The sequence below is a fragment of the Rattus rattus genome, chromosome 3 (genome assembly GCF_011064425.1).
Source record: "Rattus rattus isolate New Zealand chromosome 3, Rrattus_CSIRO_v1, whole genome shotgun sequence".
Lineage (NCBI taxonomy): Eukaryota > Metazoa > Chordata > Mammalia > Rodentia > Muridae > Rattus > Rattus rattus.
In genome coordinates, this window is record NC_046156.1 from 192973304 (window position 1) to 192996657 (window position 23354).

General features: G+C 37.1%; 1 protein-coding gene across 1 annotated transcript in view; it reads right to left on the minus strand.

The window, feature by feature from the left end:
- Window positions 1–23354, minus strand: part of Adamts6 (ADAM metallopeptidase with thrombospondin type 1 motif 6) — a 217821-nt gene that overhangs the window by 109956 nt on the left and 84511 nt on the right. The window contains exons 10-11 of the mRNA XM_032898945.1: window positions 12425–12571; window positions 2818–2959 (exon numbers count right to left, since the gene is read on the minus strand). Of these exons, the coding sequence (XP_032754836.1) occupies window positions 2818–2959; window positions 12425–12571 (289 nt within the window). The remainder of the gene's footprint in view (window positions 1–2817; window positions 2960–12424; window positions 12572–23354) is intronic.

Below are 23354 nucleotides of genomic sequence, written 5' to 3' on the forward strand. Positions count from 1 at the left end.
CCTATGGTTGAATTAGGGGGAGAACGGAAGAAGCAGAAGAGGGTGACCCCATAGGAAGATGAGCATTGTGAACTAATCCTGACCCCTGGCAGCACCCTGACACTAAGCCACCAACCAGGCAGCATACACGGGCTGGTCTGAGGCCCCTGACACATATACACCAGAAGACTGCCTGTTCTGGCCGCAATGGGAGAGACTTGAGAGCCTAGGCCTGGTGCTGGTGAGCATCCTCTCTGAGACGGAGGAGGAGTAATGGGATGATGAACTGTGGGAGTGGGACTGGGAGGGAAGATAAATTCTGGATTGTAAATAAATTTTTTAAAAATTTTAAAAAGGATGAGGAATAATAAAAAGAAAAAAGAAACATCTACAAACTTTATATTATTAACAGAATGACTCTACCTAGATGCAGCAGACATGACAGACTCAAACCTTTACATGTTTTTAATCTTGGAGTGCACGAGTTACACACGTGTACTTTTACTTTCCCCATGTATAAAATACTACAGAGTCATTATAAATTTTATCAATGCAGTCTGAAGAAACAGGCACTACATATCAGTTAAATATCATTGCACATCACTTAGAGATTACATTATGCAAATATTTTAATCTACATATTTGTACTGTGATATTCTGTTCTTTGTATTTAAAACTATTTTACATTCTATCCTGGTGGAAGGTATGGATAGTTTGGAAACAAAGAGATATTATGGAGTGAGAACTGTGGAAAACTGTGAACCAAATGAAATACCCACTGTGGTCAGCATGAACATAACCGAATGCACACACAAGACTTCTCTGAAGCCATGGAGCTGGGTATTCGTGAGCTCTCAACTACTACATGAAGGCAAAAGAGACAGGATGAAGCCTACCACTCGGCAGTTACAGGTCATTGTAAGTATTTAAAATCTTCCCCAAGTCATGACAGGAATCATTTCAAGACAACGCTTCTCCTGGTCACATGCCAGTGTGCTCTGGGCTCACCTTACCATGCCACTCAGGTTTATCTTTCCCTTCAGCTAATTCACGGAAATCACCTTGCTTCCCTGACTGAGTTGATTTCCAGAGCACTATTCAGAATTGTTAAAAACATTAGGGAGAGGTAAGATAAGAAGCAGTGTAAACAGGGTATAATAATTATGTGAACCTAATTCCTTAGATACAAGTACTACAGGTGGAAGGGATTTTAAAAACTCCATCAGAGATCAAGAACCCTAACTGGATATTTAGAGTAGAATATAAAAAGAATATAAGAATTTCATAGAGTACATGTATCTAGTAAAACCAGCATTTTGCTGCAAAAAAGAAAAAAGGGTTCATGAGAAAATATAAATGCTGTAATGCTAATGTCTTCATGCTTTCTGATTTTATTTCTGTTACAGAAATGTGCACGAGCATAACACAGAAAGAATAAAAGAGCAGAAAATAGTTTCAAAATTAGTACTTGTCTCATCTCTATCAGTCTGGAATGAGTAAGATTTCCAGATTAAGAAGAATCAATTCTACTTTAAATGATTTGTTCATCAAAGAAAGCTTATCAAATTCCATGAGTGTAATAATAATAATGGCAATAATAATCTACAATAGAAGCTTACATGTGGAGTTCCAACATAGTTTCCAAAATAAAAGCTAACATGTAGACTCCCTTGCTGATAAAAAGGGGGACCCACTATGAGGGAGGGTGCAAAGCATCTCTAATCTCATTAGATCTTTGAGTACTTGTAGTGACTGTGATTAATATTTGAGTGACTTTATTTTACAAAAAAGCAATTTGAGATTAAAAGAAACTAGATCCACTCAAAACTAAAACTTTATAAACAAACTAGAAAAATCAAAGTTTTACATGGTGCTCAACATCCATACAATACATACAATAATTACATACAATCTTGGAAACATTGCCAAAGTCTACAAGAATAACAATATATTTGTCACCCAAGAGATTTTTTTAATTGCCTTTTATTGTTCCATGCACAAGAGGAATAACTGGTAATGTACAGTGTGTATGTAGTCTAATAATAGCTATGGTAAAATGCAATTATTTGTGTCATTATCCTTTTTTATGAACTCAGACTATCTACATGTACGACAATAAGAACTAAGCCTTGAGATTTGATTTTTAAGCCTAAATATTTTTTGGCACACAGATTGATATTTTAGAATTCTATTTTTCACTACACATTCCTATATTAGATACCAAAATATTTAAAAAGTTATAAAAAGAACTTAAGTGTTTCTAATATGGTACTGTGAGTTTTTAAAGCAAACACTAAGAGAACAATCATGCTGCCTACAATTTCTTCCTGTGGCTATGTCCTGTTTTTTCATTTTTGGGCTAATGTCATCTTGTTCCTTCTTGGTTATTATATTGAGAATTGGGCAGTGGGTGAGGCAACCTGAAATGACTCAGTTCTTGCTAGAGTGAATTTAGGTAAAGGCAGGAAGCCAGTAAAAAATGCCCTTTAGCACAGTTATAAGGATGCCAGGAAAAGGAAGTAGAGAGGTTTCTTAAAAGTAAAATATTTTAAAAGACAAAGTAAAATTGACAACATGAGCTCAAGATTTAAAAAATAAATAAAAGAATAATTTTCTAAAATTCTGTTTGCTTCCTTAACAAAATATTGTGAATCATGTTAATTTGGTGTTATTCAAATATTTAAAAGTAGAAATTATAATATGATTTCAGAAAAATCAGTGTCAAAAGCATTATGGAAATTAACAGTGCTTCAGAGGCAAACAGTTCATCATCATTCCACCTGAACACGTGTTAGAAGAGAACACTTATTGGCTGAACATAGGATTAAGACCGCTTACCCCATATTTGCATTGGCGGGACGTTGCTCCGTACTGGAAACGGCACTGTTCGTCAGCATCATACACCTGACCTGGGGCCACAGCTGGGTAAAGAAAGTCACGCTTTGGAGGCTCATTATCAAGGCAAGTACCACGGCCTGAACTGTTCAACATAAAGCATCGAAGGAAATTAGGTACTCTGTAGACTATTTCATGCACAATTATGAACCCATGTGTTGAGATCTTTGTTTTAATAACGATGCATGAAAAACAGCACACATTCTACAAATAATCATATAGCAAAATAGAGTCATTTCACTGATATCTGAAGGAGAGCTCCAAATTCCTTTTCTCCAGCTCCACAACACAATGGAAGCATCTCAGACAACAATCTGAAAATGTCATGCTGGCCTTTAAACCAGTTCTAAAGGAACCAAAACAGAATTTCACATTGCTCTAAGTTTCTTGTTTGTTTTCTCTGAAAATATAACCACATCTGGTAGTAGAATTAAAAACATGAATTATGGAAAATTAAACAAAAATAATTGTAGTTATAATCATAAAGACTTAATTTATATACTTCACCCCTAGATAGAACACAGGTGCTACCGTAAGACATGTCACTAGTTAGTGGGTTAAATGACAGCTAAGGTTCAAAGCTCTCACTCACAAACACTAGAAATGTTTAGTCTTTCAGAGATTTCGTATTTCATTTAGGATCATCAAAACTAGAATAAGGGAATGTTCTTCTTTCCACATAATTTCTGCCTTACAAAGTATGCCTTCACTAAAACATAGTATTTTAATTCACTGGAACAAATAACATAAAGGTTGCCAAAAGCCAGACAGAATACCTTAGTTTAAAGAGCTTTGCTAAATATAATTGTTCATTTTTACTTATTCAGTGTGCATAAAACAGGACAGATGCTTTTTGACTTTCATTTCCCATGTGAGTTAGAATGTTTAAAGAATTCCTATGCCAACACTTAACATTTTTTCCAACATTCCTGTCCATTGTGCCAGCACTTTTGCTTTTTTCCCCAAATCTTTTCCATCCACTTTGCCAAAGGAAAATAACTTCACAAGTTGAAGTTCCTCAACTGTTATTTAGGACAGCACAAAATTTCATTTACAAATAGGGAAGAGTCATACAAAACAATGAGTTTCAAATTCATCTGAAAGTTTTTATACTCCTAAAGTGTAAAAGTTAACTTGTTACATTAACAGTATATTTTCACAGCAGCAAATTAGTATCTTTAAAACCTGAAACCTACTCCTCTGAAGGGGACTCAGACCTAAAGGATACAAGATTGTCTTCTGTGCTTTATGCTCTCTATGTAGTTTTAAAGAGAATCCTGAAGAGACAGTAATACTGCACTGACACAGACAGGCCTGTCAGAGAGCACTGCTCAAGGACTGTTCTACCCAGTACTTGCTCCTTTCTGTCTTAAGTTTAGAAACCGTCACGTACCTCAGCAAGCACATTTATTGTTAGATGAATTTTAAAAATAGGGGTTGGGGATTTGGCTCAGTGGTAGAGCGCTTGCCTAGGAAGCGCAAGGTCCTGGGTTCGATCCCCAGCCCCGGAAAAAAAAGAAGAAAAAAGAAAAAAATAAAAAGTACTTTAAAAATAGCACCTTTGATATTAAGACATACAAACTTTAGTCAAGTAAGACCCAATTAGAAATTTCAAAAATATATTAAAGTTAATGACAAGGGGGGATCATTTTTGATAGTACATTAATAAAAAATGACTTAATAATAGAGAATATTTATGGAAAGACTGAATTAGAAAATTAATTTTTCCAAAATATAAGTTCCATCTTCATTTACAATAAAATTATAAATATATTTATGAAGACAATTTAGTATATAATAAAAATAAGTAAATACTGCTATAAGTCAACAGAAAAATATATACTGAATAATTTACATAAAGACCATGAGGTTATTAATATTTATCAATAGCACAACAAAAAAAATATGACATAATTACCTATCTGAAGCCAGGACAGAACCCAATACAAATATTATATAAAGTGACTTTTAGAAATACAGAAAAGTAAACTAAAAATTTCAGAAGCAGAAATATATGAACCTCAGAAGAGAACTTAAAGGTAGATACATAGAGGAAGTAACTCCTTCCTGATGGTAAAACTGGCTTAATTTAGGAAGAAGCAAAAATAATTACTTCATTTAATGTTCTTGTTTCAAGGTATGATGATCTTTTAGCCAATGCTCATATGCTTTTTAAAAAATTAGATCATGTGTGCCCTGCCAGGGCCTTCAGAGCCAACGGTGGCAAGTATAACTGGGAGGGACCTAAGGCCAAAACTGCTGAGAGAGCTGGTCCCCAAAGCATATTCCTGTGTTAGTTCTCTGGAAGCAGCTATTTCTTTTGTATTAATAGCTAATTAAATAGCTAGACAAGACCAGTTCTCTGGGCTGAGTACATTTCACAGAAGATTAAAACCTGCCATGAAATAAAATACAAAAGAACAGCGTATGTATATTTTTAGAATGAGCCTGTGTTTAGGAACACCATATCAACAAAGGCCTTTTGAAATGGCTCCATCTGTGCACAGCAGCAAGGCCTAGCAGGCAAGTGACCCGAAGAAAAGCATGTATCTGTGCAGATGATTTAACTGTTCTCCACCTCAAATGCTCTCTCTGTGTATACACACAGCACTGTTCTCCTAACATACATACCTGTAACACAGCCAACTTTGATGAGTGCATTTGAGGAATGGGACAATTTTGACATTTTAATTCTTAACTGAGATTAAATATTGCAAATGTTTTTTGTATTGTGTTAGTCAACTCTGTCTACTGTTTTCTCAGTACCTTTCTGCTACTTTCAATTAAGAAAAGACTACAGAGCATAATTATTATGAATTGATTCTTTTTTTTTCTTCTTTTCGGAGCTGGGGACTGAACCCAGGGCCTTGCGCTTGCTAGGCAAGCGCTCTACCACTGAGCTAAATCCCCAACCCCTATGAATTGATTCTTAAGAAGAACAGTAATTGAGGACAGTATGCTTCTAAGCTGTCAACTACCATTATAAAATAGTACAGATACAGACACAGAGGCAAAGAATATGGATCTGTGAAGTGCAGAGTTAGCTCTGTCTGAAGAGTTCTCTCTCTCTCTCTCTCTCTCTCTCTCTCTCTCTCTCTCTCTCTCTCTGTGTGTGTGTGCGCACATGTACACATGTATGTATTTAACCAGAATTTCTGAGCACTCAATTCTAATAATTTCCTATGAGCAACTCCTCTTCTGATTTTTAAAGGTTTTGAGGTAAAGTCTGAGTTCTGATTCTACACTAGCAGCTCTTCTCTCTATGCCGCTCCCCACCATGGTGTATGCATGTGGGTGAGTATGTGTAAGTGTACACTCACCCTTGCAATTGTTGGAGGCCAGGTTAGTGTCAGACGTCTTCCTCAATTATTTCCATCTTACTGTTGAGACAGTGTCTCACTGAACCTGGACCAGCTGTCGTAGTTAGACTGGGTAGCCATCAAAGCCCAGGATTCAGCTAGCCTGAAGCTGTCTACAGACACCCTGAACCTACAGGTATTCCACTATACCTGGCCTTGGCGTGGGTTCTGGGATCCAAACTTAGGTCTCATGCTTGTACACCCAACACTTTACCCACTAAACCAGTGGTCTCAACCTCCCTAATGCGCGACCGTTAATACAGTTCCTCATCAGACCCTCCAACCACAAAATTATTTCGTTGTTACTTCACAACTGTAATTTTGCTACTGTTATGAATTGTTATGTAAATATCAGATATGCAGGATATCTAACATGCAAACCTTGTGAAAGGGGGGGGGTCAAAATCCCCAGGTTGAGAGCCACTGCCCTAAGTCATCTCCCAATCTGTACATTAATAATTTTTAGTATTATTTTTAAGTTATACAAATTGAAAAGTTTCATTCTCCTCTGCTACAGTCCTGTCTCCCATCCCCTCTTGCTGATTTCCTCTCTCCTCCAAATGGAATTTACAACCACAAGTCTTCACCTTTATTCTGTTTCTTTGTGACAGCTCTCTTGATATAGACTAGTGTGGTCTTGATTGTCCTGGCCTCAGACATCTGAGGAGTGGGCTTCTAGGAGTTCCCACGCCCACGGCTCTGACTCCTAACAACTGCCCATCTGCCTATTTGGGGACTGCTGTTTAAAAGAAGTCATTCTTCAGGTTTTCTTTCCTTTTCTAGGTATCGTAGCTGTGAAAGACATCTTTTTTTTTTTATAGCCTGTGTACTTTGCTGTTCTTTAATACTCCATTTAGGACTGAGTAACATAACTTATCTGTTCATATAACATTATTTCTGGGATTTCTAACTTGTTTTAATAAAAACATTATATTGCCTTATACTTTATAATGTTCTTAAAACAAAAGCTATGGAAAATTCTGGTTTAATCTAGAATCTAGTTAATCTTGCTATGGTAAGCTTAGTATAATCCATGCTAGTGTCAAAATAACAAAAGTAGCAATAAATCTATATATATTTTCTGGAATTTACTTATTAAGAGTATTTATTAAGATAAATGGTTTTTACCTGGTAGCGGTGTTGCAAAAAAATTTTTCCTTTCAGAAAACATAAACTTTACTAGTAAACTAAATATACAGAGTATTAGGCTTCATCCACAAGAGGCTATAACTTACTATTTAAATTTATTTATCCAGTGTAAAGCTATATGCATAAAATTAAATCTATAATTACTTTGTAACAGATCATATTTCTTAAGAAAAATCGCAATCCTAGTTAATATGTTAGAAATATAGTTAATTATTAAATCATACTTATTTTTATTTAAGTTTCTGAGACAGGGCAAAATATATATCAGTTTAAGAATATACACCTTCATTGATTATGAAAATTCATAGTAAATCAAGCTTTATTTATATATCCAAAACTCATTGCATTATGATTGTAAAGTAATTTTTATATACTCCATTTCTAATTTAGTAAGCTTTTATTTAGAGTCCCAAAATCTTGAAAACAAGAACAGGAATCAAATTTCAGTCCTTCAGTAACATTTTTAGATCTTTACACAATGTCTTCCTGCCTTTGTTTCCAGAACACATGAAAATGTATCACTAATTGAGATTGAAAGTTTACTTTTACGAAAAAAAGGATATAAAGAATAGATCTTTAGTTTATAAGTGGTGTTGCATGTTTTTAAGGTGGGACTTTTGGGTCCCAGGAGGAGGAAGAGCAGATATAGGGAGAGAGGAGGGGCTCTTTGGAACAGGCTTTGGAACCAGGAGGACACAACAGCCATGTAAGGTTTTAGGGCAACCAGAACCATCGGCCTCTGCCACTGGTGAATGGCTGATTATAGGTTAGCTGATAAGTTTAGCCCTAGAGTTTGTTTGTTTGTTTGTTTGTTTGTTTTTCCCAGCAATTGTGTTATCTGGCAAGTTTAAAAATAATAAAGCAGTCTAGTGTTTTTCTTCTGCAGAGATAAGGTTGGCAAGAGAAAGAGAGAAGACAGGGCAGTTGATGGCAGCTTGGCGAAGCTAGCCAGGAGAGGGTGGGGGTGCGGTCTCAGCTCTCGGGAAAGATGCCAGCTGGCCATTGGTGGAGCCCAGAGCGCAGCCCCGGGCAACGGAGGAAGCGTGTTTTTTAAAATTACATGGCACACAGTGGGCCAGTCTGAGAGGATATCTGCCTAACTATGACATATCAACAGCAACAGGTGTAAGCTAATGCCATCCGTTTTTTCACAAAGGAATACTGATGCATATGAGTTAAGCGTGACTTAGGTTTATGTCATTTATATCAAATTAAATGTCTTTTATTTACTAACTTCTTATAAGTAGCTTTATCATTTTTTAATGTAACCAACAATGTTTCAACTAAATATAACAGTGTAACGGCATAATCAGGCAAGTGATCTAGAGTCAAACCTCTTTCTTATTCCTGTCATTCACTGTGCAACATGGGTGTTTGAATATAATTAACTTGAGGTTTCAAATATACAAATTTTGTGCTGTTAAGGGCTTACTCTAAACCTACTCTACATATAGTTACATATGTATACATATAATTACTCTCTATACAATTACACCTTGTCAAAGATACCCATGGTTAGAGCAAGGGTCACAACATGTGTCCCATACACTGAAGGAAAACCTGCTCTTCCAGATTATTTCTTGGATGGTACACTTTTTTGGGAAGAGGGAGGCTCCACTTAACAAGATGTTTTCCATTTGATGGAGTAATGTTAACCTTCAAGAGTCACTTTTACAGAGCACTTCTGCTTTGCATCTTGTCCATCAGACATTACTTCCCTCTTCCTAGTTCCCCTCAGTCCTAGCAATGCCACTCATGCATTCAATCAGCTTCCACCCGTGTGTGAAATGGATTCTATACAAAACGTGAAATGGCAAGCAATTGTAGTACAGCTATCTGAGAGCTCAGGCAATTTTACAAAGTTTAAAAAGGGTAAAAGATGACTCTCAAAGCTCCCATATTTTTTAGAAAGGATATGAAACTGCTCTGAACTACTTCTAAGTGGCTGGGAATGAGTGGAAATGTGTCCTAAGTTATAGCTATCTGCTTTTCACAGCCTGGTAAACTAGCCATAGTCAGTGAGCTAGGCCGTCACACCAGGTTGTATTTTTGTGTCTTCTAAATAAGTAAATGAGGGAGCCCCGCAGGCAGATAGGAAAGACACTACCTGCAAAGCCGTCGTCGGAAAACATCAGAAGCTGGCATAACACGTCCATTTTAACGGAAATGGGTTCTTTATTATTTAATCAGGACGGCTTCTGGGCGATTCATGAACCACTTATTGAATCACCGAGTTTAAGAAATCTGAAAAAAAATATTGGGAGTTGGTAAACACCATCTCCTGACTGATCAATAACACCTAGTGTTGCAGAATGACATGAGAGACTATTCTAGTGGCATTTTAGGGCCATGTCTTTTTGTATTTCCAGTTAAAACAGTGAATCATGGATTTCTATAAATCATAGAAGCTCATTGTTAAGGCCTCCATCACCCTTGTCCTATGCACTCTCTAAGTAGAGGAAGATATGTATTTTGTTGGCTGGGTAACAGTTCCTTAGCAGTTAATTCTTTCAAGGATTCTTTTTCTTGAAAAGAAAAACTAAAATAAAGTCCTATGAAACTTTTGAGTCAACTACAAAACATAGATGTAAACGTAATCATTTATCAAAGTGCAAAATGTTTCTGGATTTAAATATAGATACAGAAACAGATATAGATATATCACTCATAGTTGTTAAAACAATTAAGCTCATTGAACAGGAAATAGAACAAAGACTTTTTACAGTAACGATTTTATCTTTGTGCTCCAGTGAAGTGATTTTTTTAATGAGGCTAGTGTTTAAAATCCTTTATTGATTGGACAAATTATAATAAGATTTAATTACTTAGTTTATTATTAGAGAGGTAGACCTGATTGTTATCTCAAGCCTTTCTTTTTCTTCTTTCGTTCTTTCTTTCTTTTTTAATATTTATCCATTTCCTAGTGGTTTTAACTTTGGGCATTTTCATGAGAATATACAAAGGAACCCTTGTTATAAAATATAGGATAAATAAGCCCATTAGAATCCTGTCAACACTCATTTTTCTTACATGTACAAAATACAGAAAAGCAATGAAGATTAAATAATGCCTTTGAATTAATTGTTTTTATTAAAACAATTAATATTTGCTACAATGCAAATATTAATAGTTCTTCATCTCTCACAAACCAGTGGTCATTTCACTGTATATTACTAGCAACCTAGAGAGTCCCTTTTATAGTGTTTTAACAGCCACAGTACAATTCCAACTACAGAAGACTTGGCAGAAGTTCAAAATGTGTCTTTGCTTCTGTATGGTTTTTAGTACATAAAAAACACGAAATTCATTGCATTCATTTGGCTTACTCCTGGCATTTAGTACATAGAGCCAGTACTAGCTAAACAGCTAGACAATCACTAGTGGGATAGAAACAGAATACAAAGAGGAAGATTCATGAGGACTGCCATTGAAAATACACACAAATACTGAGCATCTTATACAATATGTCTTTATGTTGATAGAGATTAAGATTTTAATCTGAAAACAAATGCCAAGATAAGAGAAATTTCAGGCCTGGTCAGGTTTCTACAAGAGGAGAACTTCAATAGTGTTTATAACTTATGTAAATGAATTCATCCTAAACTATCTTTAAAATGATATTATCAGTGCTGTGTATTAAAAATTACTGAACATGTCAAATAAATTCTTGATTGTCTATTTATAGCACTTCTCTCATTCTAGCACAAGGCAAGTATAATACGAAGTTTTCCTACTAAGATTAAAAATTGTTAGTCCATAATATAGGTGTTCAGGACCACATTTTGAAATGAATTCCAAATTGAGTGACTGTACTAATACATTTTTAAGGTCTATTTTCAAATTTCATCTTTTGATTTTTGAAACATGATCTGTGCTGGGTAATTAAGCTTTCTTTTCCATGTAATTATAAACTCTCAGACTATATGATCTGGCTATGATTAGTTACATAAACTTTTAAGACATAATTTTATCCTATGTAAGCAATTCTAATTTAAAACTTTTATAATATAATTGTGCTAATAATAATAATGAAATAATAATACAAGCTACTTCCTGAACAGAATGTCGGTTATTCTAACGTTCTTTGTGCATGCCTGTTCACGTTCAATCTCACCTCCCACAGGAGAGCCTAGAACAAGACAGCTAAAGCAAGGGTGCAGCATAAAGTATTGAAACTGATGTTACTTAACATAGTAATGCTTATAATTCTAATAACTATCAATAGATTTACAGTTTATAGTCTTAAATAGTATGATATACAAAGCCTCTAATGATATGAGCATTGACGTAAAAACTCAGACCCTTAAGATTAAAAGGATAAACTAATATGGAAGGCCTCACAAAAAACACTATTCAAGTCTACTGGGTCCTAATATCCAGTGTGAGAGTACACACGAGTGAGCTGAGCAAAAACTCTTTTCCTAAACCCAGTCATAGTTGTGCTCACTCACATTTGTCACATGCATAGAACCAAATGCTGTATACATAGTTGTGCTTGTGCCCAATCACATGTATAACACACAGAGCCAGATTCTGGGAAGAGAGAGGGAAGGCCATGAAGAAGCTCCTCAACTGTGCAAAAGATGGGCAGCTTAAACTCTTCCTCAGAATGCTCCCTCCTGCTGCTTAATTTAGTTGTTTCTTTTACCTGTTATTAGTAGATGCTCTGACACTCCTGAAGAATTCAGGGCTTTTTTTCACGAATATCATGATAATGAATTACTGAATTAAAGTTTGACTTATTCTCTATTAAATTATATGAATGCAAATTCTTTCTGAAAACACTTTCTAATTTACTGAAAAATTCTAATCATTCATTACATCAATTATACTTATATTCTCATTGCACTTCTAGCTTATCCACTATTCGAATAAGACCAGGAAAATATGCCACAATGATTTATTTAAAAATGTGGGAGCAGCCTAAAATGTAGCCCGGCCCTAAAAATCCTACCCACAGAGAATCTGAAGCACTGCACATTAGGCTTCCCATAATGAGTTACTTCTAGAACAATTTATCACCCTCTCCAGAGGTTACTTACTCTAGAAAGCTGGTGATGTAGTCTCTGCTGCAGGCAGACCAGGAGAAGGGATTGGTATTTGCTGTGATATGAGCTGCCATAAGTTTTGCTGCCTCATGACCTTTCGTCCCACAAGAATTTCCAATTCCATCATGGTTCATACCAAAACTGTTTTAATAGGGAAGAAACAGAAGAGACTTAAAAGAAGGAAATAAGAAAATAAAACAACAACAACAAAAAGAAAATAAAACAAGTCCATTACACATCCTGTATTTCCTTATTGGGTCATTTATTAGTTACATCAACAGTTGGCTTTGATCAAGATAGACCAGCACTTTAAAGTAAGGTAGAATTAATATTAAAAAGGCAATAGAATTATTCAATGATACTATGTCTGTCTGAATCTCTTTGCATTTATCATATGTTCCCACATGTTCTCAATATCACATGATTCAAGTGCTCCTTCAGCAGAAAACCTCATGGATAGTAATATGCACTTCACAGATGGGAAAAGTGAAATTTAGCAAAGCGAATGACCCATTAAAGATTGTGTTAATTTTTTTTTACATAACTCCACATTTACATGTTAATATTCATTCTACTGTATTCAATACAAAAGGGAATTACAGAAAAAGACAATGCTTCATTGATATAGGTGATTGCCAATCACAGAAGCCCCCTATTAATGAGCATTGGTAAAAGAGAGCTTAATACATAACTTACATCCCTGTATCTTCAAAACACATTTTGAAAACTCTGGCATATTTAAAGACTGTGGCTTTTCTATGCCATGGGCTCCATTTTTCAAACATATCCTTTCTTTGCCATATTTTTCCCTGTCCTAAAGCCTAGTGAACTCAAAATGCACTTTAATTAAAAAGAATCTGAGATGGATCTGTCACTGCATAAAATGGATCTCTCACTGCATAGGATGGATCTGTCACTGCATAAGAACACCCTTTTTAGATAAGGAGCCAGATGATTAGGTTGACTATTACTTCAAAAATAATTTATATTTACAGTATTATATTCTAATAAACGTGTCATGGTGGAAAACTAACTTAAGCACAAAACAGATAAGGAGAGTTGTTATAGGAAAACCTGGACAGGTAGTTCAGAACAGGCAAATACAAGGTAGTTTTTAAAATACAAGTATATAAACACCTGCTCTCTTGACAGTGAAAGCATGAGGATTTTCATCTAACAGGTGAGATTAAAGCTATGTTTAGAAAGAGGACAGGACAGCAATCAAAAGGACATTGTGAATGATTGAAATGAATAATCCTATGCATACATATGGGGGTAGAAAGGGGGCACTGTTAATTTACATACAGGAAGTAACATAAACAAAGTGAAGAAATGTGAGAGTATTCAGAGCCCTCAATTGAAACAAATTGCCCAAACACTAACATTTATCATTCTAATTTGACATCAATGCATCATTCTTTGAATGATCTTCTAGGAATATTAAGGCAGAATTTCAAGTTGAATTAAGTACAGTCAGATCCACACAATCTAGTAGAAATAGTTTAAATGTAAAATTCAAGAAAATCTAATATTCCTTCTGTGTAAAGCTGACACTTTTGTATTAACCCAACAATTATTCTTTTCACATGTGATAGAGTTAAAAGTTACTTCCTTTTTAGGTAGAGTCTTAATAGTGTCACATGGGTAGGCACAAATAGCTTTAAGGGAACCAATTCTGACCTGCTACTAAAAATGCAAGCTCTACTTTTAATGTCATATTTCTGTCCTCTTACAAAAGAAAGATATATCTCTCATACAGTCATAATACAATGCTACTTTGCCTTGGAGTACACAAGCCCGGCTGCCAAGAAAGAAGATAAATGGAAACACTTGGTGTCAGTATTAGAAAGAAAATGTATTTGATACGTCTTACACCCTGGCTAGTACTATACCTCTTTTGAAGAAGGGATCCCACCTTCCTTGGAACTGTGTTACTATCCGTATAGGTAATCTAGCCTACATTAGAACTACCAGGAACCACCACAGGGAGATCAGAAACAGATAAACTCTAGGTCCTTGTCTGTTACCCACACAATACCACATTAGGCCACCAACTAGAATGCTTACATTCAAGGAGCTGCTTAAGATTAAACCAAGATGAACCACTTGGGTTTAAGATAGCTATACAAATGTCAACACGATGGGATAATGGAACCAACAGAAAACCCTTAGAAAACACTCCAGTTTCGCTTGGCTCTTCATTAACTGGGAAAATCATATATTGGAGGGCATAGAGCGGAGCAATATACTATTTGTTCCTCCTAGCTTTGATAATACCTCTGAAGGCAAATTCCAACAGTTTCATGGGTCACTTTGCAAAAACTTGACACCTACTTTTGTTAACAAATGAGGCATTCTGTTTCCATTCTTGAGGCAGGCTGTCTCTGTGTTTAGCTCTAGCTGGCCTCACGCACAAGATCTCCCCACTTTCATCTACCAAGAGATGGGATTACAAGTGTACACATTTTTTCAGTTGTTGATTTTACAATTTCACATATTTACAGTACATACTGTCGATCCTCACCCTCTATCTCCCTATAGCCCACTCCCACTCTCTATTCTCCCCAAAGAACTCTTTAGCAAGCTCATGCCTGTTCATCAAACACTGTCTAGTAACTGAAGCCTATAGCTAAAGGATGGATGACTAATCTAGGACCATAGACTTGTCCTCTCTCTGTTTACACCATGCCTGCTCACTTGGCTGCCTCCAGATTTGTATCACATTATTCAGCTCTTCATATGGAGATGCTAGACATTTCAGAAAAGATTTGTTACACACAAAAAAAGAAAGTGAAAAGAAAATGGAAATGGAAAAGAAAAAAGAAAGAGAAGATTTGTCCAAGATTATAACAGAAGACTAGATAACTACTTCACCTACCCACTCACTGGAATGACTGTCTATGTTCTATGCCACCCTTGGACTTTCTTATTAACTCAAGCACTTAAAGTCCCTTGTCCTATCCATAGGGTTAGAGCATTCATGCAAGATGATGATGCCAGATAGAACTCAGCACTTTCTGAATCAATGTTAATGACCCATTAGCACAGCAAGCCCAATGTTTGCACACAAGAAGAGAGCCTTTGGAAACTGTCCATGCATGACTAATGGACAATTACAAAACTTTTGTTTGCTGAGGAAATTAATAAAAGCTGCCTGATTATGTCTGGTCAGTGCTGGCTCCCTTTGATTTAAGTCGGCTGGCTCAAAATAAAGTTTTAATCAAGAAACCTTGTCTGTCTTGTTCATATGACATCGCCTAATTTCTATTATATCTATGCCAGAAAAACTCAACATCAATTATCACCATTATAGTCTATGTTCTGAGGGAAAACTTACAGCTATCCACAGAACTCCCAAATGAACATTTTCTTAAATATATCTTTATATAATCCTCTTTTAATTTTAATGGTGGTTTGTGTATGTGTGCATGATGTGTGCATGAACAAGCCATAACACATGCATATTCAGAAGTGAGAAGACCATGTCGTGGTGCTGATTTTCTCCTTGAATGTTTATATAGGTTTCGGGCTTCCTCAAGATCTTTTACCTACGTAGCTGTCCAGTACTTTTACCTACATTCCTATGATAAACTTAGCTCACAAAATTATTATAATGTAAACTGAATATAATGTGTTTAATTAGTTAGCAAAGCTTTCAGTAAATAGGCCCTTGTTGATTATACAGAAGAAAGTGGTGGAAACCAGGCTAACTTAGTTTTTAAAAAAGAGGAAATGTTTGTGATATGAAAACATGGTTACTTTATTAGACTACTACTATGTTCAGGCTTCTATAAATTTTTTATTTTTATGAACAAATATATTTCTGGTATTCAAGGATGGTAAAGATACAAGCATTTTACAGCACACTAAAAAAATGACTTTTAAATAAATTACATGATCATTTCAGTGAGTGCAAAAAAGCTATTGCAAAATTTGGCAGGTTTTTTTTTTTTTTTTTACAATATTGGAAAGTTGCAAGAAATGATGTCTGTGAGCAACAATAAAACACAAATCAGGCCAGAAACCATAAGCTCATGCCTGATATCACACTGGTGAAACTTGAGTGCTTCTTGCCTATGGCTGAAGATCCGACAAGAAAATCGGCTATCCTTGCTTTCATTAACAGAAGTACCAGAAGTCTTAGCCAGAGCGAGGCTTTAGACTCTTATGTTTAGTACTACTCCAGGCAAAACTACAATGTCAAGGCAAAGGAATAAAACTCAAGCAGTATTACAGAGCAATAGTGATAAAAACTGCATGGTATTGGTACAGAGACAGACAGATAGACCAATGGAATAGAATTGAAGACCCAGAAATGAACCCACACACCTATGGTCACTTGATTTTGACAAAGGAGCCAAAACCATCCAATGGAAAAAGATAGCATTTTCAGCAAATGGTGCTGGTTCAACTGGAGGTCAGCATGTAGAAGAATGCAGATCGATCGATGCTTATCACCCTGTACAAAGCTTAAGTCCAAGTGGATCAAGGACCTCCACATCAAACCAGATACACTCAAACTAATAGAAGAAAAACTAGGGAAGCATCTGGAACACATGGGCACTGGAAAAAATTTCCTGAACAAAACACCAATGGCTTATGCTCTAAGATCAAGAATCGACAAATGGGATCTCATAAAACTACAAAGTTTCTGTAAGGCAAAGGACACTGTGGTTAGGACAAAACGGCAACCAACAGATTGGGAAAAGATCTTTATCAATCCTACAACAGATATATCCAAAATATACAAAGAACTCAAGAAGTTAGACCGCAGGGAGACAAATAACCCTATTAAAAAATGGGGTTCAACATGTATTTAAAAATACATGAATATATATATATATGATATGTGATTCACAGTCAAATGATTTAGACATAAAAGATAAATAATAGATGATAGATAAACAATGTCTAAAAGAGAGAACTGAAATTCACAGTAACATAGAAGAATACAGGTAGATACACAGATTAATAGATGATAAAGAAGATAAAGAAAGTTAACATGGGAAAATATTAACACAGTGAAACCAAATGAGAAAATGGGAGTTTCCCTTCCACTCTTGAAACATATGTGTAATTTCAGACACCAAATGACAAAATGGAAAACTATTAAATGTTACATGTTGAAAACATCAAAAAAAAATGGGGTTCAGAGCTAAACAAAGAATTCACAGCTGAGGAATGCCGAATGGCTGAGAAACACCTAAAGAAATGTTCAACATCTTTAGTCATAAGGGAAATGCAAATCAAAACAACCCTGAGATTTCGCCTCACACCAGTGAGAATGGCTAAAATCAAAAACTCAGGTGACAGCAGATGCTGGAGAGGATGTGGAGAAAGAGGAACACTCCTCCATTGTTGGTGGGGTTGCAGACTGATACAACCATTCTGGAAATCAGTCTGGAGGTTCCTCAGAAAATTGGACATTGAACTGCCTGAGGATCCAGCTATACCTCTCTTGGGCATATACCCAAAAGATGCCCCAACATATAAAAAAGACATGTGCTCCACTATGTCCATCGCAGCCTTATTTATAATAGCCAGAAGCTGGAAAGAACTCAGATGCCCTTCAACAGAGGAATGGATACAGAAAATGTGGTACATCTACACAATGGAATATTACACAGCTATCAAAAACAACGACTTTATGAAATTCGTAGGCAAATGGTTGGAACTGGAAAATATCATCCTGAGTGAGCTAACCCAATCACAGAAAGACATACATTGTATGCACTCATTGATAAGTGGCTATTAGCCCAAATGCTTGAATTAGCCTAGATGCCTAGAACAAATGAAACTCAAGACGGATGATCAAAATGTGAATACTTCACTCCTTCTTTAAAAGGGGAACAAGAATACCCTTGGCAGGGAATAGAGAGGCAAAGATTAAAACAGAGACTGAAGGAACACCCATTCAGAGCCTGCCCCACATGTGGCCCATACATATACAGCCACCCAATTAGACAAGATGGATGAAGCAAAGAAGTGCAGACCGACAGGAGCCGGATGTAGATCGCTCCTGAGAGACACAGCCAGAATACAGCAAATACAGAGGCAAATGCCAGCAGCAAACCACTGAACTGAGAATAGGACCCCCGTTGAAGGAATCAGAGAAAGAACTGGAAGAGCTTGAAGGGGCTCGAGACCCCATATGTTCAACAATGCCAAGCAACCAGAGCTTCCAGGGACTAAGCCACAACCTAAAGACTATACATGGACTGACCCTGGACTCTGACCTCATAGGTAGAAATGAATATCCTAGTAAGAGCACCAGTGGAAGGGGAAGCCCTGGGTCCTGCTAAGACTGAACCCCCAGTGAACTAGACTGTTGGGGGGGGGAGGCAATGGGGGGGAGGGTGGGGGAACACCTATAAGGAAGGGAGGGGGGAGGGATGTTTGCCCAGAAACCGGAAAGGGAATAACACTCAAATGTATATAAGAAATACTCAAGTTAATAAAAAAAAAAAACAAAAAAAAAAAAAAAAACAGTGGCTGTGAGAGGTTGCTTTAAAATGACCCAATGAGGTTTGCTTTGCAGATTAATTTAAAGATTAGTAATTTACCTCCAGTTGGAAATTATGAATTTAACTCAACAGTTGATTATCCAAATTTTCTCCCTATAGACATGCATATTTATTCTTTAATTTTAAGTATAATTTTATTATCTCTGGGTGTAAATGGGTATGCATTCAAGTGCACAGGTTCATTATGTGTGCTACAATATGAGTTTAGAAGTCAAAGGCTAATCTTGGGTGTTGGTCCTCAACTTTGACCCTTTTGAAACAAAACTTCTTTGCTGTTTTTCAATACTATATACTAGGCTAGGTGGCTCTGGAGCTTGTGTGGATTTCTCTATCTCATCTCCCATCTCTCCAAGGAAGTACAGAGATCACAGATACTTGAGTTCAATACAACCCTGGTGTGGGTTCTGGAGATCCAAACTCAGGTCTGTCTGTCTGTGTTCCTTCCTTCCTTCCTTCCTTCCTTCCTTCCTTCCTTCCTTCCTTCCTTCCTTCCTTCCTTCCTTTCTCTCTCTCTCTCTCTCTCTCTCTCTCTTTCTTTCTTTCTTTCTTTCTTTCTTTCTTTCCTTCTTTCTCTCGGAAAGCTCTTGGCCCCCTGTCAATCTCCCCATTCCACAAGCAACACCCTTATGTGCAATTTTGCTTATTTATTAAACTTACTTACATATAGAGCAATACATTTGGAGACCAGAGGAAAATGTGTGGGAACTGGTTCTTTGGTTGCACCCTGTGGATCCCCAGAATCAAACCTCTCAGGCTTGGCAGTAAGGGACTGTAAAAACACAGGTGCCAAGATCTTAAGGACTACAACTCACCTGTTTCAGAGACACAGGAAAGAAATTAGTAATCCAACTTCATCCTATCACCTGACCCAAATTAGGAGGCTTTATCACTTCTTTGGGGCACATCCCCAAAGAATCCGAGTTCAAATTCTCAGAAATCATACAGCAAGTTGGGTGTGACGTTGATCAGTGGAATCAAATTGAAGAGCCAGAAAGAAACCCACACATCTATGATCACTTAATTTTTGTTTTTATAAAGAAGCTAAACCATACATTGCAAAAGAAAACATCTTCAACGAATGGGGCTGGTGTAACTTGATGTCTACATGTAGAAGAATGTAAATAGATCCATTTTTATCACTCTGCACAAAATTCAAGTCCACATGGATCAAAGAACTCAACATAAAACCAGACGCACTAAATCTCATAGAAGATACAGTGGGAAATAGCATTGAACGCATTGGTACAGGAGACAGTTCCTAAACAGAACATCAATGGCTCAGGCTCTTAGATCAACAATTGATGAACGCAGTTCATGACACTGCAAAGCCTGGTAAGAAGGACACTGTCAATAGGACAAATTACCAGCCTACAGATTAGGAAAAGATCTTCCCCAACTCTACATCTGACAGAGGGCTGATATCCAAAACTTATAAAGAACTCACGAAGTCAGACACCAACAACCCAAATAACCCAATCAAAAAATGGAGCACAGACCTCAACAGATCTCAGCAGATGAATCTCGAATGGCTGAGAGTCACCTAAAGAACTGTTCAGAGTACTTGTCACCAGGGAACTGTTCAGAGTACTTGTCACCAGGGAACTGTTCAGAGTACTGGCCACCAGGGAAATGTTCAGAGTACTGGTCATCAGGGAAGTGTAAGTCAGAACAGCTGTTGAGAATCCGCCTTACACTAGTCAGAAAGCTATGATCAAACTGCAAGTGACACCAGCTGCTGTGGAGGGCGCGGAGCACTGTGGAGGGCGCGGAGCAAGAGGAGCACTCCCCCACTGCTGGTGGGAGTGCAAACGTGTACGACAATTTTGGAAATCAATTTGGCGGTTTCTCGGAAAACTGGAAATAGACACAGCTATACTACTCCTAGGCATATACCCAAAAGATGCTCCACAATCCTACAGAGACATTTTATCAACTATGTTCATAGGAGTTTTGTGTAAAATAGCCAGAAACTAGAACCTAGAAGTCCCTCAACTGAAAAATAGAGAAAGAAAATGTGGTACATCTACATAATGGAACACTACTCAACTATTAAAAACCAAAGCATCATGAATTTTGAAGGCAAATTGATGGATCTAGAGAATATTGTCCTGAATGAGGTAACACAGTCCCCAAAAGACAGGCATGTATGTTATACTCCATAGACCCAAAGAAGCTAAACAAAAAGGAAGTCACAAGCAAGGATGCTTGAATCATACATGGAAGAGGAAATAAAATTGTAATAAAAAGGAGATGGATGGAGGGAACTGATTGGAAGAGGGGATTGGCAGGGAGAAATTGGGAGTTCGGGATGGGGAGGGACAGGAGAAATGTCCCAATAGCCATGAGAATGAATGGAAATCTGCAACTGATAGGGGGATGGACTTCCAGGATCTGACAGAGACAAAGGATTAAAAAAAAAAAAAAAAGGCAGGGTATAGGCACTCCAAAAATTAATGAGAGTAACCTTAGCTATGACACATAGTATTGGAACTACAAAACCTGAAGAGGCCACCTCCTGTAGCCAGGCAGGAACTCCAGTGAAGCAATAGGGATACCAATTCACTCACAATAATTTCATCCCAAAATTTATCCTGTCTACAAGAAATGCTGGCACAGGGAATGGAGCGGAGACAGAGAAAGTGGCCAACCAATAATGGCCCAACTTGAAACCCATCCCATGAGCAAGCACCAATCTTGGACACTATTAATGATACTCTGCTATGCTTGCAGATAGGAGTCTAGCATGGCTTTCCTCTGGGAAGCTCCACACGGCAGCTGACTCAGACAGATGCAGCCAAACAGTGGATGGAGTTTGAGAATAGGAGGAAGGATTGCAGGCCCTGGAGGGAACAGGAACTCCACAGGAAGACCTTCAGAGTCAACTAACCTGGATCCCTGGGGCTTTCAGAACCTGAACCACGAACCAAAGAGCATACATAGGCTGGGCCTAGGCCCCCCCACACATTGTACAAGTTGTGCAGCTTGGTCTTCATGTGGGTTCCAATCAACTGGAGTGGGGCTACCCCAAAAGCTGTTGCCTGTACATGGGATATGTTCTTCCAGCTCTGCTGCCTCGGTGGGAGAGGATTCGCCTAACCTGGCAGAGACTTAAGGTGAAGGAATACCCAGGGGGCCTCGAACCCAATCAGAGGAGAAGAGGAGAGGGGAGGATTATGGGAGGTGGTGCCTGGGAGGGGGGTGAACGTGATGTAAGGTGAATGAAAATACATTTGGTGTGGACATATACTTATAACCTGGGACTGAATAGAGGACACATGGACTATCATACACTCTACACACACACACACACACACACACACACACACACACACACACACAGTAAAATATTTTTAAAAGAAGCAAACGTCTAATAGGGATACATATATAGAACAGTTTGTTATACAACTTAGAATTGATTTTTCCTCTCAGCTCAATTATACAAGATGGCCAAGTGTCTTTGTAAACTTATTTATGTTTAAATATTTGAAGCCTATCACTGGAATATTACATGACCATCAGACAAAAGATGATATAAGTAACCATATGAATTGTTGTTGTCTTCAGGAATGTCCCTCATAGCACTATTTAATTTATTTCACAAACTAAATTAGAGTCTCCAAAGTACTAAATAGAATATAACATTTTCAGAATTTGCAATTATGTAAAATAGAATATATTTTAAGTTTCTGTATACAAATGTAAACTTACTGAAGAAGCTCCAAATGGAATTAGTATTATCAAAAAGTTTTGTAGGTTCTAATTTTATTTTATGCCTAAATCTTAAAATTTTGTGTTCTTATTTTAATTATAAACACATGAGTACTACACATCCCTAGTCCAATGATTTTGCTTTTTATTTTGGCTTCTGTATGAAAGTGGGTTAGAGAAACATGCCCTTTAAATAAGTGGCAAAGAATCAGAAGGAAAGAGGAGAAAGTAAGTAAAGACATGCGTTCATCCAATGTGGGTCTTTGTCATCCCAGTGCACATCACAGTCCACAACACAACGTATGCAACTCAAACCCTCCACAACTAGGTTCTCATAAACCTCAGGTGAAAACAGGTTGCTTGAGTGACTGATTAACTGCTGAATAAATGTTAGCCATGAGAGAGGAAATTTGAGACTGCATATGTCTCCCTTAAAAGTGAATGATGTTCCCTGAGCCTTGGATGTGGGAGTGTTTTGTAGATGTTCCCACAGAAACTAGTCTCCACAATGCCACATTTTGATTGGTTGTTGATATTGTTGTTGTTCCTATGGTGTTGCAAACCCCTTCAGTTACTTCAGTCCTTTCTATAACAACTCCACTGGGGACCAAATTCTCAGTCCAATGGTTGGCTGTGAGCATCTGCCTCTGGATTTGTCAGGCTCTGGCACAGCCTCTCGGGAGACAGCTATA